This window comes from Ixodes scapularis, unplaced genomic scaffold, assembly GCF_016920785.2.
Source record: "Ixodes scapularis isolate PalLabHiFi unplaced genomic scaffold, ASM1692078v2 PGA_scaffold11__112_contigs__length_91849675, whole genome shotgun sequence".
NCBI classification, from domain to species: Eukaryota; Metazoa; Arthropoda; class Arachnida; order Ixodida; family Ixodidae; genus Ixodes; species Ixodes scapularis.
Genome location: NW_024609837.1, coordinates 60,955,510 through 60,975,950, shown reverse-complemented (window position 1 = coordinate 60,975,950; position 20,441 = coordinate 60,955,510). Strand labels below are relative to the sequence as shown.

Here is a 20,441-nt window from a genome sequence, read left to right as displayed (position 1 = left end):
GGAAAAAGTTGGATAGACCTTTCAATCATAACCCCTTCTCTAGCTCATAACGTTACACATTGGGAAGTATTAGAAACTGATAGTTTAAGTGATCATAATTTTATTGCCTTTGGATTCTTCAATCAAAAGCAAACCATGCAAAAAAGATTAACATTAAAAAGCTACTCAAAAATAGATTTACTTATAAAACAAGATGATTGGTTTAAGACCTGGGTACCTAAGCACTACTCACCAGAATGGATAGATCACATATTAGATATACTATACAAAAAATTCTTAATTTGGATAAAAAAGTGTGAACGAAACGTTCGATCCGGAAATCGAACGGTCCCTTGGTGGTCAGTTGATCTACAGATCATGAGATCTAAATCTAATGCACTAAGAAGAAGGTACCAAAGATCATATAACACAGATATTAGATCACTGCAAAAACGAATTTATTACGACTACAGAGCTACATACAAGGAAGCCATCCTTCATGCTAAAATTTCAGCTTGCAGGAATCATGTTCCGCTACCACAAAAAAGTCTCTCTTCGGAATCCCATATAAACTTGCATTTAATAAGAGAAGGTCACCCCTAATTCTTCCACCGATATTGAGAGCAGATAATGCTTTAACTTCTTCATTTAATGAATCAGTTCAATATATTTTAGATACGGTGTTCCCAACGGACGACATTACAAAAGACTCACCATACATAACTAGCTTACGACAATACTTATGCACTCCCTCATTCTCTCCACCAGATGTTGAACTAACATTTCAAGAAATATCAAACATAATAACTAAACTACGACTTAAAACCGCCCCCGGATTAGACAAAATCAATGTGACTTTTCTTAAATATTTTTGGCATAACCATCCCGAATTTTTCCTGGCTCTATTCAACTCCTGTCTAACATCCGGATATTTTCCAAAGGAGTGGAAGAAAGGGAAAATACTACTGCTAAATAAAAAAAATAACGACAAAGCAAACCCCAACGCCTATCGCCCAATTTGCCAAAATTCCATACTCGGAAAAGTTTTAGAACGTGCACTCTATAGCAGATTATATTTCTTCCTTAACTCAAAAAAACTATTACACCCACGACAATTCGGGTTCACACATCTTAAATCATCTACACAAGCTCTGTTCACACTTACTACACATCTACAAAAACTAAAAAATAAATCAACAGCGGTAGCTATGGTATCCCTAGACTTTACAGGAGCATTTAACACACTATGTTATCAGGTAGTTTTGGCCTATTTAAAACACCATTCTTGCCCAAGTAATCTATACAATCTGCTATATTCATTCTTCCACGATAGAACCGTCACATATATCACTCCAGAAAAACAAGAAATAAACAAATCAATTAATATGGGATGCCCCCAGGGCTCTCCACTAAGCCCCTTACTATGGAATATGTTACTATCAGGATTACTAGAAAGAACCTTTCCGAATCACATATATCTACAAGCGTTTGCAGATGACATCGTAGTTGTCATAGAAGGGAACTCAAGAAGAGAATTAGAAGAAAGAACTATCGAAATACTGCAAGAAATAGGACAGTGGACATCCGAACGTAAACTATATTTGAACTACTCGAAATGTAAATGTCTAATAATAACTAGAGGAGAACTATATAAAAAAAGACCCCCAATAATAAAATTTCACGATCATAAGTTAGAAATAGTGAAACAACTTAAAATTTTAGGAGTCATTTATGACTCACATTTAGCCTTCTTACCACACCTTCAATATATAAAACAGAAAGTTCAAATCCATACAGCCAACATCTCAAAAATATACTCAACAAATTGGGGTATCACATCAAGCCAACTACGGGAAATATACTTACGAAGCATAGAAAGATATATAGTGTATGGATCACCCGCGTGGTGGAGACCATCAGGAAATTCACATATGTTAAGACAACTGCAATCCATACAAAGGTTACCATTACTTAAAATAGCAAGAGCGTTCCGCACAGTTTCTAACATAAGCCTGCCTACACTATGTAATATCATCCCAATCAACATTACTCTTGACGTAGAATCATTTATGTTTAATGTCTTCCAACTTAAGATACCCGCCCAATTCGATAGCTTTAGTATCGCCCCCACAGAGGTATCGTATCCTATAGATCTTTGGAAAACTCATCCAACAAAGAGATTCAATATATCATTCCAAAGAATCAATTCTATTACTGTATCTCAAATAACCAACGTCATATCACTCTATACAGATGGTTCAGTGTACTTAGATCAGGTGGGAGCAGCATTCGTTATTCTGAAAAACAATGGAAGAATTATAAAAATAGGAAAATATCGCTTACCAAAACACAGTACAATATTCGATGCAGAGGCTATTGCCATATTAAAAGCCCTTGATTATATTCTTGCAACAAGAGATGGACTACATTGTAACATATACACCGACAGCCTATCAGTCCTACAAGCATTGGCAAATCCAAACAATGCAATTCCTTTAATTAACGAAATAAAACGTATAATCCAATCAGTCAACAGATTTAATACAACGGCTTTTTTTCACGTCAAAAGCCATACTAATATTTTAGGGTACGATCTAGCCGACCAATTTGCAAACTCGGCACGTTATCATGGCCAATACATACACCTACCAAAATCAAAACAAAATATAAAACATACAATAATGGAATTAGCACGTAGGAGATGGGATTACTCTTGGCAAAACGATGGCAAAAACACAGAATTATTTAAATGGATACCATCAACCAATCATATACCCATTAGCTTCCCTCCTTCTAGTAACATCACACAAATTATTACTGCACACGGCAGATTTCCTTTTTATTTCTATAGATTTAATATACACAACCACACTACTTGTCCCTGTGGACAAACTTGTACTAGTATGAATCATTACTTTACTGCATGCCATCTAACAAAACCATTTATTCAAAAACTTTCAATATCGCACATAAACTTGAATATTCGTCAAAAGCTACTGAACTCTAAAACTCATATAAATACTCTGGAGGCGTTAGTTAAACATATTTCAGACAACATTCCATAGTATATAAATAAATATATATATATACACACATACATATATATATATATATATATATATATATATATATATATATATATATATATATATATAGGTAAAGTAAGGTAAATATGAAAACAATGGACCGGGAAAAGTTAATAAGTGAAAGATGCGTACTGTCGGAGTTACTAATTCGAAGTTTATTACGACGTTTCGAGCGGGGACCGCTCTTCATCAGGTAGCGAGTATACAGCTCGCGAATGTTTATATACCCCTAAGAAGAAATTAGAGGGAGTAAAGTGCCGTAGAAAATGGAAACAGCGTTGACAAAACAGATAGATTACACAGAAAGGAGAGGGCACCAAAACCTGACAATCATCAAAAAAAAAATCGGTTTGCAAAAAAAGAGATTATTTACGCTCGCGCAAAAAAAAAAAAAAGTTGTTGGTGGAGAGATTATTTCCTCTCACACAAAAAAATAAAAAAATAAAAATAAAAAGTGTTTGCAAGTCTTGGGTTGGGAAGGGGTGGCTCGTCTTCAAACCAGAAATAGGATACATGTTACCACCGACGCCCCCAAATCCCGTGACATTCCTTTGTGCTAGAGGTCGAAGTTAAACACTTTGGGGGATTTTTCTTTGGATAAGGAGTGGTAGGGATGTGACAGTCTATGCCTGCCTGAGATTAACCGCTTGAGCCGCATTTATCCGTTTTGGAGGTTCTCTTCGGACTTAAACGTATTAGGATGTGGTTTAACTATCGATTGTTAAGTTTAAAGATCTCCTAGTGTCTTCAGCGGGTGCATCTATAGAAGCTCAAGGGCGGAGAGGATCAGCTCTCCAACGAGCCAGCTGCAAACTAAACAGGCTTCCCGGACTTTCATTAATGCCCTGGTTGAAGGTATTAAACTTATAAATAAAATATGATTCTTTTTGCTCTCTTTCAATTTTTGTGCTGAAGCCTGATTCCAAAATTACAACAGAAATGTGCTTGATTGAGTGATTAGAAAGAGACAGGTGCTTTGAGAGCGGAAGGTCGGGGAGTGTTTGTGCGTGACATTTGTGGTCGTTAAAGCGTAGTCTGAAAGCCAAATTAGTCTGTCCGACGTACTGTTGGCTTTCAGACTACGCTTTAACAACCACAAATGTCACGCACAAACACTCCCCGACCTTCCGCTCTCAAAGCACCTGTCTCTTTCTAATCACTCAATCAAGCACATTTCTGTTGTAATTTTGGAATCAGGCTTCAGCACAAAAATTGAAAGAGAGCAAAAAGAATCATATTTTATTTATAAGTTTAATACCTTCAACCAGGGCATTAATGAAAGTCCGGGAAGGCTGTTTAGTTTGCAGCTGGCTCGTTGGAGAGCTGATCCTCTCCGCCCTTGAGCTTCTATAGATGCACCCGCTGAAGACACTAGGAGATCTTTAAACTTAACAATCGATAGTTAAACCACATCCTAATACGTTTAAGTCCGAAGAGAACCTCCAAAACGGATAAATGCGGCTCAAGCGGTTAATCTCAGGCAGGCATAGACTGTCACATCCCTACCACTCCTTATCCAAAGAAAAATCCCCCAAAGTGTTTAACTTCGACCTCTAGCACAAAGGAATGTCACGGGATTTGGGGGCGTCGGTGGTCACATGTATCCTATTTCTGGTTTGAAGACGAGCCACCCCTTCCCAACCCAAGACTTGCAAACACTTTTTATTTTTATTTTTTTATTTTTTTGTGTGAGAGAAAATAATCTCTCCACCAACAACTTTTTTTTTTTTGCGCGAGCGTAAATAATCTCTTTTTTTGCAAACCGATTTTTTTTTTTTTGATGATTGTCAGGTTTTGGTGCCCTCTCCTTTCTGTGTAATCTATCTGTTTTGTCAACGCTGTTTCCATTTTCTACGGCACTTTACTCCCTCTAATTTCTTCTTAGGGGTATATAAACATTCGCGAGCTGTATACTCGCTACCTGATGAAGAGCGGTCCCCGCTCGAAACGTCGTAATAAACTTCGAATTAGTAACTCCGACAGTACGCATCTTTCACCTATATATATATATATATGTATGTGTGTATATGTATACATATGTGAATGTATAAGTATGTGTATTTATATGTGCGCGTGGGTGTATGCATATGTAGGTATGTATGTGTGTATGTATATGTATATATATGTATATATGATTATATGTATTTGTAACAAACTTGAGAATGGAAGATATCAATCTCAAGTAAAAAACAAAAACTACCGTAAAAAACATTTCTTACAGACTAACTTTTAACCCAAACAAGAACGGAATCCAAGAAAAAGACAATCAAAAGTCATCTTTAAACCCTGAACTGCTAATATGCACACTGTCGATGGCCTTGGAAGACCCAAAAGTGGTGGATAGGGGGGTTTGGACCAGTTCCATTCTCCGGGCTTCCTTAGCTTCTTAGAAAAAAACAAAAAAAAAAAACAAAAAAAAAACGCCATCTCTATGAGAAGATTCCATCTTTGGTTAGGAGAGCCGTGGACTAGTTCCTGGTTCGGAGCTTCTCCTTAGCTTTCCATCCTGAACCAGCACCACAATCAATGGCAATTGGAAGGCCCACAACATGATCAGGGGGAGTGAGCCAGTTTCCTTCCCTGGGATTCCACTAACCACCCGCGACAAACAGCCATCCACAGAGAAGACCCCAAACAACAGGTTACGAGGACCTAAGACCAGTTCCAGGTTCTGGGCTTCTCAGCAAGAGTAACGAGAGTATCTACAATAAAACTGGAACGAAAAGTCATCTACTCTCAGAGCAACAGTGTTCAAGAACGGACAACCAAGACAGACAGTGAAAAAGAAAAGAGGTTGATCTCTTATTGCACCCCTCAAGACCGACCACCAACAACAAACAACGTACGAAAAGAAAAGTAATACTGACGAAAACGACTAAATATTTAGTGTCTGTTTCAAGACATATCCTCATTCCTTCCAATCTCAAAAAAAAAAGAAAAAAAGATTAATAGCAACACATGATAAGAATAGAGGATGCAAACATGAAGTTTTATAAGTGTGATCCTTCTCCTTCGGGGGAAAATGTAAATATGTAAATAGTAAATACTAGGGTATGTATAGCTATAATAATAATCTCTTGCTGTAAAATATAATCATTAAAAAAATCAAAAACAACAAAAAATTACAATGCTCTCTGCTCCCTCCCCCCCCCCCCCCCTCAAACAATAATTAAGGCGACAGACAAATAAGAAATAAAATGAAAACATACATGAGAACGCCAAGATACGTAGAAATACATAACTAATTTTAAAATAAAATCATTAAAAGAGAATAAAATTTTAACATTGTTTCCAATCCATTTTCTTATATATTCCAGTACGAAAATTTTAAAGAAGACAACTTCCTCGTCGTCAAGAACGCAGAAGACAAGAGGCAGGACCAAGCGGAACAACAATTAATAACTTAATACCAAAGGAAAAAAACGAAACACAAATACTCATAATTGCTCGCAAGATTCTCCAAGTTCGTTCCAATGCCAATGTTCAGCTGTCTCCCTGTTTTTCTTTTTAATTGGCTTTAAGGACTAAAGAAACGTCTGGTCAATTACGGCCCTCATTTTTTATATTATATTGGATAAAACCTGTTATACCGTCAGGTGGTGCAGGTCGAGAGGAACAGTTTATTTCCTTTTTTTATCTCTCACTTAGAAATTGAGTAATTGAGTGATCATGCAAAAATATGTAAGAGCGGAATGTGCCGCTCGAATACTCTTTTGATCGGTCGGAGTCTTACCTCTCAGACGGCAATTTTCCGGGCTCTGGGCCGCCTGGCGTACGGATTGCGCCGCTCGTTCCCCTAGAATTTGATTTCGCATGACCGTGATCGAAAAATCGCGTGCGCCATATTTTCAGTCTCCGAAAGTTACCCTGGCGCACCTCATAATTTTGTTTCTCGCTACCACCTCCAGGGCATTATTCGCGCCTTCCGGCTGGGCACATTCAAATTTGTGAAGACGCCCTGGAACTCACCCAGCCCGCTCTCGGCCAAACGTGCATCCTCGTTTGCCTCCTGTACTTCCCAATGAATGGCGAAACTCTCTCAATATACGGTTGTGGTTATTCCGAGATATCGAGCCACTCAAGCGGGCGTTGACGGTCCTCCGCAAAGGCTTCTGCTGATGAGAAGGACACTGTATCACATAAAGTGGTAATAAACTGTCCTGTTTTGGCAATGATGAAGCGAAGCGAACGATCGTAGGAGGAAACAAAAACTGAAGGTCGGTTATGGCGGCGCGCATGCACAGGTGCCTGAAAGCGTCCATAAAAGAATATTCACTGGCAGCCTTACATGTGTGCGCGACTGCTGAGTGCGTTTTGCAGCAAGTTTCCGCAGTTGTTTTGCGAAGTGCATTCCGCTCAATTAAGATTACAGGTCTGGGCAGCCTAGAAATGTGAGTTTGTTCTGAGCATGCGCTTTGAATATCGCTCTCAAATATGGCGTTCAGTGAATAACCCCTATAGTGCACGTCGCTTCACAAAGACATTTTGGTTTTTTTTTTTCTTTTTTTTAATCTTTCAACCGAGTAACGTCATGTTCCGAAACTTTCACACCCCGTTGGTGTGAAATATACACGGAGTTCTAGCTTTCCGCTTCGCATAGTTCATTTAAAAGGGTCAACATGCCGAGTTCCATTTTCTCTCATGACCGGCATATCGGCATCCTGCGTTACCCAGGGGGAGCTTCGAAAAGGTACTTGTTAGTGTCACACACGCAGAAGCTTGCCTGCGTTTGTGCTGAGCGCGATATTGTGAGGAAAATACAAAAAAAAAAAGAAACAACAAAACTTCGAACGCCGTTGAAGCACCGGCCAGAGCTAGACGCTAAGCGCGTCAACCAAAAAACACCGTATCACGCGTTCCAAAAAAAACAAAACAAAAAAACACGTCTGGACGTTAGACGTTTTGACGCCATGCCATGGTGGCATATATCTGGCACCAGGGATAGGCAAAATACATGAAAACATGTATCGAAATACAAATACAAAATACTTTGTGAAAATGTATTTAATTACAAATCTAATTACATTTCCAAAAAAGTATTTAAACATAAGATACAAATACAACCGAATGTATATGGTCTCCTCCAAACACTTTTACAAATACATTCCTCAAAATTTGCGTCAGCGACTTCAAAACACCTGCAACGGGTTTCTGGGTATCTCATTTTAATTTTGCATTGCACACTCGGGAGTTAGTGTGCGAGGCTCTAGTAACGTAATAGAAATATAATCACAAAAAAATCTAATCAGCTTGGACGTAATAGGTGAAAAAAGTACACAGCTTCAAGCAGCTTTTTTTTGTCGATTACATTTTGGTATAGACCAACAAAGAACCAAGACGACCAAGACGCGCAGCACTAGCTAGAGAATTTTTTATTGTTGCAACTCGCACCAGTTACGAAAATCTGGACGACCCGCGCATTTAGAATGTTCCAGGCAAACATATAGAGGGAAATCAGGCTGGAAAGCATCACAAGTTGTCACAGGCACTTATTTAGCCAGTCTGCACTGTGAACGTCGATTTCGTCACTATTCTTGCCCTGGAGTAGCACCGTAATCACAAAGTCACTAAACGCTTGTGCTTGATTGAGAGACACTGCATTCGGTGCAGAACGTAGTTTTCTTCCTGCTCTGGACAGTGACAATAAATTTGAGGGATGTATTTTCGCCCACAAAATTGTATTTAATTACAATTGCATTTGAAATACCCACGTTTTAGTATTTAAATAAACACGTCAAAGACATTACCCAATTTGTAATTAAATACAAATGCAAAATACACAAAGTATTTGAAATACGTATTTCAAATTCTTGTATTTGAAATACGTATTTCAAATTCTTGTATTTGAAATACTACCCATCCCTGTCTGGCACTTTCGATTGTCTTGCGGCGTTGAGTCTAACCGATTTTGGACGTCGAAAGGTCTTTTTTTCAGAAAGATAAAAGTTCGATAAAGATGCCGTAAGTAGTGCGAGGACTACTCAAGTGAGCTTGTACTACCCGAAATGAGGACGCCACAGTTAGTTCAGAGCCAGTTCAAAGCTTCAGAGAAGGAGGAATATTTTATAACAAAAATTGCAGTGGCCTACTAGATTGGCATCTTTCTCAATAATGAAGAATAAAACAAACAAAAACCGGTGTGCGCGTTGAGAGTACTACCATAGAGCGATGACCATTAGGGCGACATAGTGAACAGAACAGCGCACAAAAAGACAATAACAGAGAGAACGAACATGCACAGCACACCGGCCCTGACTCACAATCGAATTTATACTCAAAAGAAAGAAGAGGACGTGGTGAAAGTCACGCAGTGCGTGGCACACGCAATACAATACCATTTAACTATAATGTGTTTGCCCCATAGTTCGTTCTAGGGTGCCTTCAAGTGCGCTTTGCTTAGGGTGGTGGGGTGGTGGCATCTCGCCATTTCGTCCCACATGTTTATTCGTATTTTTTGTTCAGAAGCGCGTGAAAGAGCGTGTCCCTGCACGCGTTTGTGGCGCTGACTGTACTATGGCGACATTTTGTTTTTGTCGATTTTTTTTTTTATTTTCCCGTGAGCGCGTGCTGTCGGCATCGGGCACTACAAAGGGTGGCACACCCTTAAAGGGATACTGAACCGAAATTTCGAGTTCACTAAACAAGGCCGGGCGGATAGGCGGGAAGCTGCAAAACCAAAAAGTATCGCTCATACGGCTATATATCTAATGGATCGCCGTATTTTTTTGGAAAAGAAGTGCGCGATTGAACCCGGCCGACGAGGCCGACGAGACGAGGCACGTCAGGATTCCCATTCCCTCTCCTCCTCGCTACGTCCGGTCAAGCTGGTGAACCGAAGCGAGGAGGAGAGAAGCGAAGCCGCGTCTTCCTCATTCTCAAATTCTCCCGGAGGACAGTTACGTCAAAGAACTCGCTTGATCGCGCCCTTCTTTTCCAAAAGTACGGCCATCCGTTTGAGATATCGAAGTACGAGTGATGTTTTGGGGTTCGCAGCGTCCCGTTCAACACTTCTGCAGCCTTACTTTGCGAAATCCACATTTCGGTTCAGTATCCCTTTAACAGACGGACATTGAGGCACCCTAGTTCGTTCTTTACAAAAGTTTGTTTTTGAAGCATTGTTACTAGTGAGTGGCTAATACTTTAGCTTAGGTTCCTAAAGGGCTGTTGATACTCTGGCGTTGAGCGCAGTGAACGCAGCGTAGCGCAAAACGCGCGCCTTTCATTGGCCGGCAACCAAGAACTCGATATTTGCGACCAATCAGTACCTGTGTGCGCTGCGCTGCGCCGCGCCCGTCGACGTTACGTTGGAGTATAAGCGTACCTTTAGCTGCAGGTACCTGTAGTAACCGGCGTTCTGAATCACACAATAAATGAACGGAGCACTTCGAGTTGACGTCGATTGCATTCCTGCCAAACCGCGAGAGGTGAACGTGATAAACAAATTTTCTTCGAAATCGGTTTGACGCGCTGTTTTTTATTATTGTGTGTGAAAAATCACCTTTAAAACCTAAATATTCCGGCACTTTTTTTTTCTCTAAATCTAAGGGCGCACCTAAATGAGTCTTGCTTTAAAAAAGTCCGACCCGCCTGGACACAATGGCCCTAAACCATCTGCGTTTAAAAGATTCCATTGCGAGGTGGGCGATCTTTTTCTGTTTTGGAGCTCCATTTGCCGCAAAGTTCTCACTGAAGTAACTAAACAGTGCCCGGCAAAAACGAAAACGAACCACGTCGGAGTCTCACGGTTACGCCTGTCACGCCATCGAAAGGGATGGAGGACGACAAGCTCCTGGGTATGGCGTGGTCCCTTTAACATCAGCGGATCCAGCTTACCCAGATGGAGGAGCCAGTCCAATAAATGGAAGCAGAAGCGGACATACTCGAGGAGTTCTGGTTCGCAGCACACACTGTTTTCCGCGTGCCGGCGCTGCCACCTGCTAGCTGGAGTATGCGTTCCTCGTTAATGTAATATTCCATCACATTTGTGCTCACAATCACTTCATAATTTCCTACTTATATATATTCAATTTGTTATAATTAATTAAACAAGATATATTTATATATCTATGATTTTTATTTTGAGTTCGTGGGTCCGAGGCTACTCCGTGTAGATGCAAAAGGGAGCTTGGCGAGCTCCATTTAACACAGGACCTCCCTTAGCGAAAGGGACTTTTATGCGCCGTGTGATTACGATCTACAGCTCCCGTCACTACAGGTAGCTGTGCCAATGGTACCTTTAAGGCCCGTTCACACTCTTGCGACCGAGGAGACGAGATCTCTTACAACTTGTTAAATGTTTCTAGAATGAGGGAACACACTGACATTGTGGCGCCATCTATGCGGTGACCCTAGAACTGCATTTCACAAAAGCGAAGGTTTTGCGGGATTTCCGAGGTCAAATGTGCGTAATACCCATAGAAAGGCTCGTTTACTATAACATTGACAAAAGTTTTTCGAGCCAAAAAAGAAAGGATATTGCTCGAGAAATAAAAAAAAATATGCCGGACCGCCGAGTTTACACTGCTTCCCAATAGATGGCGCCAGTGTGTTCTCTGGTTTAAGAAGTTTTAAGGAACCCAGGTTTAAGAGGTCGCAAGCAGTCGCAAGAGTTTGAACGGGCCTTTACGCTGCCGTGTAAATTGGGTACAATGCAGCGGTCTCCCAAGCTATTAATACAATGTGCTTCCAAGATTTTGCGAGTCGTCTTGTCTATAATGTCCAAATATTTTAGTGCCTTTAGGGAGAACACGAGCAGAAAGTGCAATGTACTGGAAGATCACCGTGAACGATCCTGCTCGAGAAGGCGATCATTCAGGCACCGGGCAGTTTGTCCCACATTGCTTCTACCACGCGTTACTGGGATTTTGTACGCAACGCCAATTGAACATGACATATTCGGGTGACTGTGGCGTTTCTGGCACTTGACGGTAAGATGCTCCGCCCCCCACCGCCATTACCCAGTACTGCGCGAGCGTTTCCCAAGATTTCAGTATGGCCAATTTCATTCAGCCGTCAAAGTTTTACGTCGTTTGACAGCGACACGTTTAATTTATCTGTTTTGTTTTTTACTTTATGTATTGTCTAAAGTCACGCGGTCGATAAACGAGTCTGGTGTATCTACGCGGCGCCCTCGGGCGAAAGATGCCGTCGTCGCTAAAGTGAATTGGCCGCTTTGCGGTGGCTATGTCGATGTGCTCATTAGTCCCACAATAGCCAGATATGCGAAAGAGTTAGAACTTGATGCCTTCAATCATCAATTGGGACATTTTCCCCAACAATTTGTTACGGTGAAAATTTGTATACGAGCTTTGCATCCATCTAGACGTGACGAACAACGCCCCTGTTTTTCACAACATATTGCATGAAGACATCGTGAACTACCTGATATTTTTCGTCAGGTACGTGATTCTTCAAGTGATGAAAGCATTAAAATCGCTTGTATCTCCCAACTATTTCACAAGTGGTGGGGTGAAATGTGTACCGGCGCGAAGGAGCGCCTATAAAAATGATAAAAACGGCGGTCGTTGACGCGTTCATGCCGCGGAAGTCGGCGCAGCGAATGCTCCTCTTGTCTACATTGCGATCTTACGCCGTCATCCAGGTTACCGGCACTTCTCAACAGTAAGACACAATAGAAAACATTCTTATATTTGATGAAGTGGAAGCTACACACCTGTGAGTTGCCGTTTGCATTCACGTGGGCTCTGCTGGTCCTCGTGATCCTCACGCTTCTTCGCTTTTTCGACTGCTCAAACGTTTGCTGACACGGGCGCGTAACCACCTTTGGCTGCCGGAAAAACCTCGCGTTGCTAAAGGTGTCGCGATCGCGAAGGTCCTCTTCTCGTGTTATTTCCACCGGCAGAGAGGCAAGGCAGAATCGTGGGAGGACGCTGGCCGTACTCGGCCGGCTACGATCGGTATGTTGGTTTTGGTTTGGGTGCGGAGCCTTGGCGCCTGCTATTACAGAATGCAATTTCGAGGACATACGCGCAAGGCATGTATTTTTTTTTGGCTGCAATTTGAACAACAATCACATTGATATGATTCAGATGGTCTCACAAAGCGTACTGATGGCGATGCTTCCATGGAAATAGTTTTTTGCGCAATGGTGCCAAGGTCTGACTTAGGCCTATTAGTTAATTATCTGGTGTGCAGGATATTTTCGAACATTTTGGGTGCAGAATAGGTCTGTGCGAATAGTGATTTTTCTAACCGAATCGAATATGAATTGAATAGTCATAGGACCATATTGAATAAAAATCCAATAGTGACAAAAGCGAATCGAACAGTTCTCGAACACTTCGTACACGGTTTACAAGGGTGAAAACTACTAAAATGAGGTGGGAATAAATAACGAAAACAAGAACCATGCATGTGTCAGTTAGCTGACTATAGGGTCTCGGAAACACGCAAACTGCGGAAGCGTAAAAATCATGCGAAAGAAACCACTCCAGAACGGTGTGAGAGAAACCGGCAAACCCAACAACGTCAAAACGACTAAGTGAGCTTATTGGGCATCACTGACTGCAGACAGTTTTAGAATAAAAATAAGAAAGATGTTACTTGCATTCACTTACCTCTCAACAAACCACACGGGGACAGAAGCAGCATGGGCGTGCAATTCAGAGTGTGTGCTATTAGTGTCGCGAAAGAGTGCCAGGGGCTGCATTAGACGAATAAACGATACCGCTCGAATAGACGCACCGGTACTGCTAGTGGTAAGCATCTGTCTCAGACAGTAGGGACAAACCTTTTGCTGAGTGTGCAGACCATTTGAGAGAAGTTACATCTTACAGCACGTATGTGGCAGACGTGCTGTATATAAGTGTCTTTTTAAGGTGCTTTTTGCGGTGCAAAATTTACAGTGCTGAATTGTGCAAAATTTAAAGACTTTTATCAGTTTCTTGTTATATGCCCGTTGCCATGAAGTATTGTTAACTTAAAGTATAGAAATTACAGTTTCAAAATGCTTTGATCTCAGTCTATGTTCTAAACACTGTCAAAAACATTCTGAAGCATTTGAGCAATGGAGACAACCTAGTGACGTCGAAAATAGTTTGTTTTTGGTGATGCAACATGTCATGATTAGAAATGTCAATGACAGTGGGGGTTGATTGGGTTGAAGATCATAACTCTGTAATCTTCTCCAAACTTTTATCTATGTTAGAGTTAATGATATAATGAAAATAAACAAAAGCAAATGTGATTACTCCAACAAGCAGCAAACACATCGTTCCGGGGTCTATTATCTTCATTTCATTTATTTCATTTATTTATCCCTTAAATGCCCACGTGGGGCTTTACATAAGGGGGGCGGGCAGTATTTCTAAGATTTAAGTACACGGTACAAACAAGAAAAACTAACAAAAGATAGCAAAAACGTCAGTTACGAGCCGTAAAAGGTGGCAAGTGCTTCTCTAAATTTTGAAGAGTCCGATATGGTTACTATTGAATCTGGTAGTTTATTCCAATTGGTAACGGAAAGCTGCAGGGGAGAATTTAAAGGTATTGGTCTTGGGAGTGGATAAAAATAGTTTGCAGGAATTATCTAAGCGACGGGAGATATGAGGAGCGGGTATACAGTACAAAGTTTTCTGGAAAGGAAGATGGTAGTAAAATTTATGAAGAATAGTTAAGGCGGATACAGTCCTACGCGTTTTGAGAGAGGGAAGACCAAGTTGAGCTTTAAGAGTGGTGATACTAGTAGGGAAGGTATAATTTCGATGAATAAACCGTGCTGCGCGGTTTTGGACTGCTTCTAACATATCTTTTAAATATAACTGATGGGGATTCCAGACAGATGAGGCGTACTCTAGCTGGGGACGGACAAGTGAGGTGTATGCTAATAATTTAGTTTCCTTGGAAGCAAGGGAGAGATTGCGTCGCAGAAAGCCGAGAGTCTGGTTAGCTTTGTTAATAATATGGGTTATATGATTTTCCCATGAGAGTTTGCTTGTTAAGTTAACACCGAGGTACTTCTAAGTTGGTACATTTTCTATCTTATTACCGGAAAGGGAGTATTGAAAGTTTGTTGTGTTATGTTTCGTAGTAAAGGTCATTTGTTTGGTTTTATTTACATTGATTTGCATCTGCCACCTTTCACACCAAGATTCAATGGCACATAGATCAGCTTGAAGCTGCGCACAGTCAGAGCGATTGGTTACTTTATAATACACAACACAGTCGTCATCTGCTTTCAATGATGTGGTGCCAGTCCCTAAAAAGGCAGACTCTGTTATCAAAGTTGGACCTCATTTTTACATTTTTTATGGTGATATAAACCCAGGTGCTGCCCAAGATTTCGGAGTATAATTTACTTTTAAAATACTCCTTTCAAACTTTTAGGTTTGCAACAGGGATACGTCCGTATTGACGTCTCATTTTAAACCAGACCTTTCAATTTAAAACGCACTATAAATGGCATGCCTGAGATTTGTTTGGGTGTACTTCCTCTGGGCAAGTATATTGATTATGTCTCAATAGGTCTAATCTGATGTTGACCACACCTCAGGTCTCCGCCGACGATTCATCAGGACGAGACCCAATCGGGACTCTAGAAAGGAGCGGCGTAAGCGAGGGAGGCTACATATATGCCAACTTCTTGCGGACAAGAAACGAAAATAGATAAATGGGGGGCGTTTCATTTGCTATGCCTTTTGGCAGGCACATTCTATTTGCTATATTTCAAGATTCCTGCAGAGTTCAATTTCAACTATTGTAAAATACCAAGTATGCGCCCAGATCACAGAAGCGCCTACCCTTGTTTGCGGAACGATCAGCAAATCAGCAATGCGCTTACCAGACACCCATCCACCTGTTTTGAGCCAGGCTCAAAATATTAAAAGAACGCACCAAACGCCCAGTTGCCGGTGCGTCCTTGCCACAATAGCGCCGGTGGCAGAGCTGACAGATCAATACCTGGCGCAAGCCATTGTATGGCCTTTGGGATCCAGGGAATCGAGATTAAAGAAGTAGCACTGAAATTGGAGGCATGTGGCGAAAGTAAGCTTAATTAACAGAAAACAAGGATGAAGGGGGTTCCGCCGCATGAGGCATATATCCCGTGCATGAAATATTAAATCTGCTGTAAACGGCTACTCAAAAAAAAAAAAAAAAAAATATTACTTGGGCATAACTAATCATAAATCTCTCTTGCAGTTTCTACGGCCCACAAGCCAGCAGGCGTCAGTTCATTCTCGTTCAAAGGTGAGGATTCCAGGAGCCACTTGCTCGAAACGAAACTAAGTCTGGACTTGAGACTGAAACCGAGTCTCTGACTCAACTTGTGTCTCAAGCCGTGAGACAGCCCGGTAGCAAATTAGCTGGCGGCTGATTTAGGACCCGAACTGAGACCCAAACGGAGACCCAAACTGAGACAGTCTCAGAGGTTAGCCACTTGCTCGAAACGAAACTTAGTCTGGACTTGAGACCAAAACCGAGTCTCTGACTCAACTCTAGTCTCAGATCGTGAGACAGCCACGGAGAAGGCTCACTGGCGGTCTCAGAGTAAACAAAATGTCGAACGTGGCCACAAGACACCGGCTCCAAACAATCTTTGCTGCATGAATGCACTCCGAAGCACCGTCGGACCGGTCGGACCGTGTTTTCCAGGCCCGATTTCGCCCCTTCGACGTTTCTGACGAGGTTTCGGTTTCGCCGCGATGGCAACATGCGCATCACCGAAGTCTTGGAGGTAAAAAAACAGTCTTATTTCTAACGTTCCTCTTCAACTATATGTTACATTTATTAAGCGGCCAGCTGCGAAGTAATTTTGGAGCAATCGAAACTTTTGTTTTCGTCAGTTCTGTTTTCGTCAGTTCGTCAGTTCAGCTCTTCTGATCAACATGCAGCGCCGTCATTGCGTCCTCAAAACGTTGCGTAGTGGTCCTTCCCCAAGCTCTCTCTATTTTTTATTGTCTTTGGTGTGGCACGGGTCTATCGTATCACGGTGAGTTTCTCATTACGAAAACAGTTTTGAAATAACGAGTTTCACTACTTGTCAGTGGAAACAACTAATGGATACTTGAGTGAGTTCTGAAAAGGAGCAGACTCTTCAAAACGGTAGCAAATGACATGTATTGATCATATCTCGCGGCAAGCTTCGTTCTTTTGAGGACTATGTTGGCAATGAAAGCTGCTATAGTATTCAACTGACTGTGTAAACCACGTTTCCTCCTTCGGGTGGTCAACAGCAGCGGAACTCCCCGAACTGCAGCAGAAGTTTTACGCCATGGGCGTAAAACTTCTGCTGCACCCACGTTCGGGTCGACGGCACCCACGTTCGGATCCAAGGGCCGCCGTGCACGAGGAACTGTTCGTGAACAAGCACTACGGTCACTCCATCAACGTGCAGCTGATTGTGGACGCGCGCTCGAGGAACCTGAATGTGGTGCCATGTGACCCGGAAGCATCCACGATTCCTACGTGCTGTCGCAGAGCAGTGACGGGGAGAACGTCGCGACGGGCGCGTACGGCGGCCTCCTCCTAGGCCGTTGCAGCTACCCGTGCAGAGCGTGGGTGATAGCGCCTTTCCGATCGCCCACCGCACCAGTGGAGTGTACTAGTACGTACAACCAGGCTTACGGAACAACACGGTTTGTAATCGAAAGGTAGGTGTTACGGAGAGCTGCTTTCAGAGAAACAGTGTGCCTGTGAGATGTCTCGGAGCTACCTTTTTCTAAAGCGCAAAGGGCACACTGCGCATTGAATAGCCAGGCTATGAACAAACTGGTTTATGTGCACAGCGTATCCTACGATAGCCACCAGGCCAGGTTGTAGATAAAATTTGATTGTAGCCAGGCTGCACCGAATGGCAAACAGCAGCAGTATCATGGGGCCTGGCAAAAGAACTGCTGAGTACAGTTGTATCGATCATCACAATAAGTGGAGTCCAGACTCAGTTCTGTTTGTTGTTGTAACCGCACAGACAATGAGCTGAAACACCCGATCCTGACTTCTCTGTGTCCATGATCATCACCGGCCCTATTACCTCAGTTCGCTAGATTTATGGCTTTTGGGTACATCACGCAGTTTTCTGTTGTAAAGGGTGCGGTACGTTCTGAGTATCTTAATTTCGCGCCTCCGCCAATGAGCTTTCGACTTTTTCCAGTAAGAAATAATTGCAAACCTAGAAGCGTGGCCATATTAAAATACACTCTGCGTTTCTTACGCTGTCAGACACGATAATGAGGCAGGTTAATTTTTCTGATGCCAATGAGGGGTCAACTTTCTGCGGAAATACAGATACAGAGCCAAAGCATGCAATTTCGCCGCGTAGCTAAATATAGTTCAAACAAAACAATTTGCTGGGTATAACTTCACCACTTTAAAAAACTCTTATTGTTCTTTTTAGCCTTGTTTCCGCAACATTGCTATGATATTAGTCAGAATGTGTTAAACATGGTTTTTCTTTTTTAACTCCCTTGGGTTTCCTTCGTTTGTTTGCCGCAGGGTTTCTGTACTCCATTACATCATAACTGGGTTGGGAAACGGCGAAGGCTACAGTCTAAGCAAACCAATCAGCAGGTTGGGAAGACACTTGACTCCCTAGGTGCGTGCAGTGCTGTCAAAGACATGGGCGAAAAAAAGAAGAATGCCGCTTTTGTGAAAATTTTGAGTTGCAGGTTAAGTTTCAGGGGAGAGAAAGCAACTTCCAAGTTCCTCCTTTCCCACTTCTTCAACTGCTTGGGTTACGCTTTGCCTCTGTCACTGATTGAATGGAGGGGACCGTAGCACTTGCTCTTTGCCAAGTGACGGTGAGACAGAGTTTAGTTTCCTGTTGAACAAACATGGCGTCTTTCTCTTGTGCAATAAGGGGGGGGGGGTGTGGATTGAGCTACAAGCTTTGAGCCGAGGGTCCCTGGGTTCTGCATTGCGAGTTTTTGCTATACAATTTCCGAGCTGTGGTACGCCACTGACTCTACCTAGAGCTAACAGTAATTGAATGCGATCCAAATAGGATTTCGCTTTGTGCTGTAGCTTGTGCGTGCTTCTATTTTGGTGTATTGCGCAGACGCTATGATTTTCCAGCACCAGAAGAGTTATATCAATAACCTCAAAACTGCAGTGCCGGTGAACTTAACGGCGTTGAACTTCACGGCATTCACGGCACGACACAAATACTAAACGCATTGACGCTGCCTGCATGCCACTCGGCGGTGAAGTCTCAAAAAGCCTGTACAAATGCGGTGGTGCGGAAGGCAAACCGTTTTCTTGAGGTGCGGCCGTGGCAGGCGTTTTTATGGTTTTGACGTTCGCTTTTAATTGGCTGAGTGTCTAAAAGTTGTGGCAACCTTTCTATGAAGCCATAATTTCTTTAGTTTTGCATGCTGCCAAACAAAATAATGAAGTGGAGGTTTGTGCATGCTAGAAACTAAAGGTGGGGACATTAAAGAAGACTAAACAGAAACAATTTTTTTTAATATGTTTACAATTCCCCCCCTCCCCCTTCCCCTTCTTTTTTTATGGGCCTTCTTGTTGAGCAACCCGCCCACGCAGGGCAAAGACTATTTTACACTGTTCTCTATAAAAAATAGCCACAATCTGCGTCTCCCTTGTTGCTTTGTGCACTGCGCTGGTGCCGTTCTGAGCTCCTCGAAGCCTGTATTTAGCCACGGAAGGACACATTTTCATTTAAGTGGCATGTTTTCCGCTTGTTGCGCAAACAGGTATTTATAATACTGCCTGTCTGCAGCCTGCAGGTGGAATGCTGGGCCTCCAAACTGATTGTGGACAACACGGTCCCGGTCAGCGTAGGCCTGGTGGTGGTGGTCGCCCTTCCAACGGCAGCAGTGCTGCCTCAGGCTGAAGGGGCGCCTCATCCTCGTCCAACTGCCAGTCCAAAGGCTGGTAATCTTTCGTTCCCCGGACTTCGGCATCTTGAGGAAAATGACCCCGGGGGCCACAAAGACCTTTTGACCGATGACCCAACCTTCCGGGCCAACCATGTTAGTTGCTGGCTGCACATTGACTGGTGCTTTGCTAACCCTGAATGTTTTTCAGGGTTTGAAGAATGTTTTTAATGTCACCCCTGTACATAGTTCGAGTGCACTCTTATTTGTTTCTCAGGAAATCGTTTTTTGTGCATGTGGATCAAGCTCGATCCCTCAGCTCTCAATCGTTGTGGCTATTAGTTTTGAAAGTAGCTAGGCTTGAGCGGAACCAGTCTACGGTGTAAAAATTGAACTCAGTTGTAGCTGTTGCAACTATTATTTCTTAAAGTAGCTGGGTTCGTGTAGAGCCAGTCTGCAGTGTGCATGTCAAGCCCGATCATAGCTGTTGCGGCTATTAGTTGTGAAAGTAGCTGGGCTCGAGTAGAGCCAGTCTACGGTGTGCACGTCAAGCGCAATCTTAGCTGTTGCATCTAATTTTTGTGAA

General features: G+C 42.4%; 1 protein-coding gene across 1 annotated transcript; it reads left to right on the top strand.

The window, feature by feature from the left end:
• The first annotated feature begins 1,356 nt into the window (after positions 1-1,356).
• Positions 1,357-3,044, top strand: LOC115322806. The gene has a single exon (XM_040206853.3). It carries the CDS (start codon positions 1,365-1,367, stop codon positions 3,042-3,044), a length of 1,680 nt encoding a protein of 559 aa, XP_040062787.1. The 5' UTR covers positions 1,357-1,364.
• Positions 3,045-20,441: the final 17,397 nt, after the last annotated feature.

Bases quoted from the DNA above. Each gene is read 5' to 3' on its own strand.
- LOC115322806 (XM_040206853.3), top strand. From the start codon at position 1,365: ATGGGATGCCCCCAGGGCTCTCCACTAAGCCCCTTACTATGGAATATG.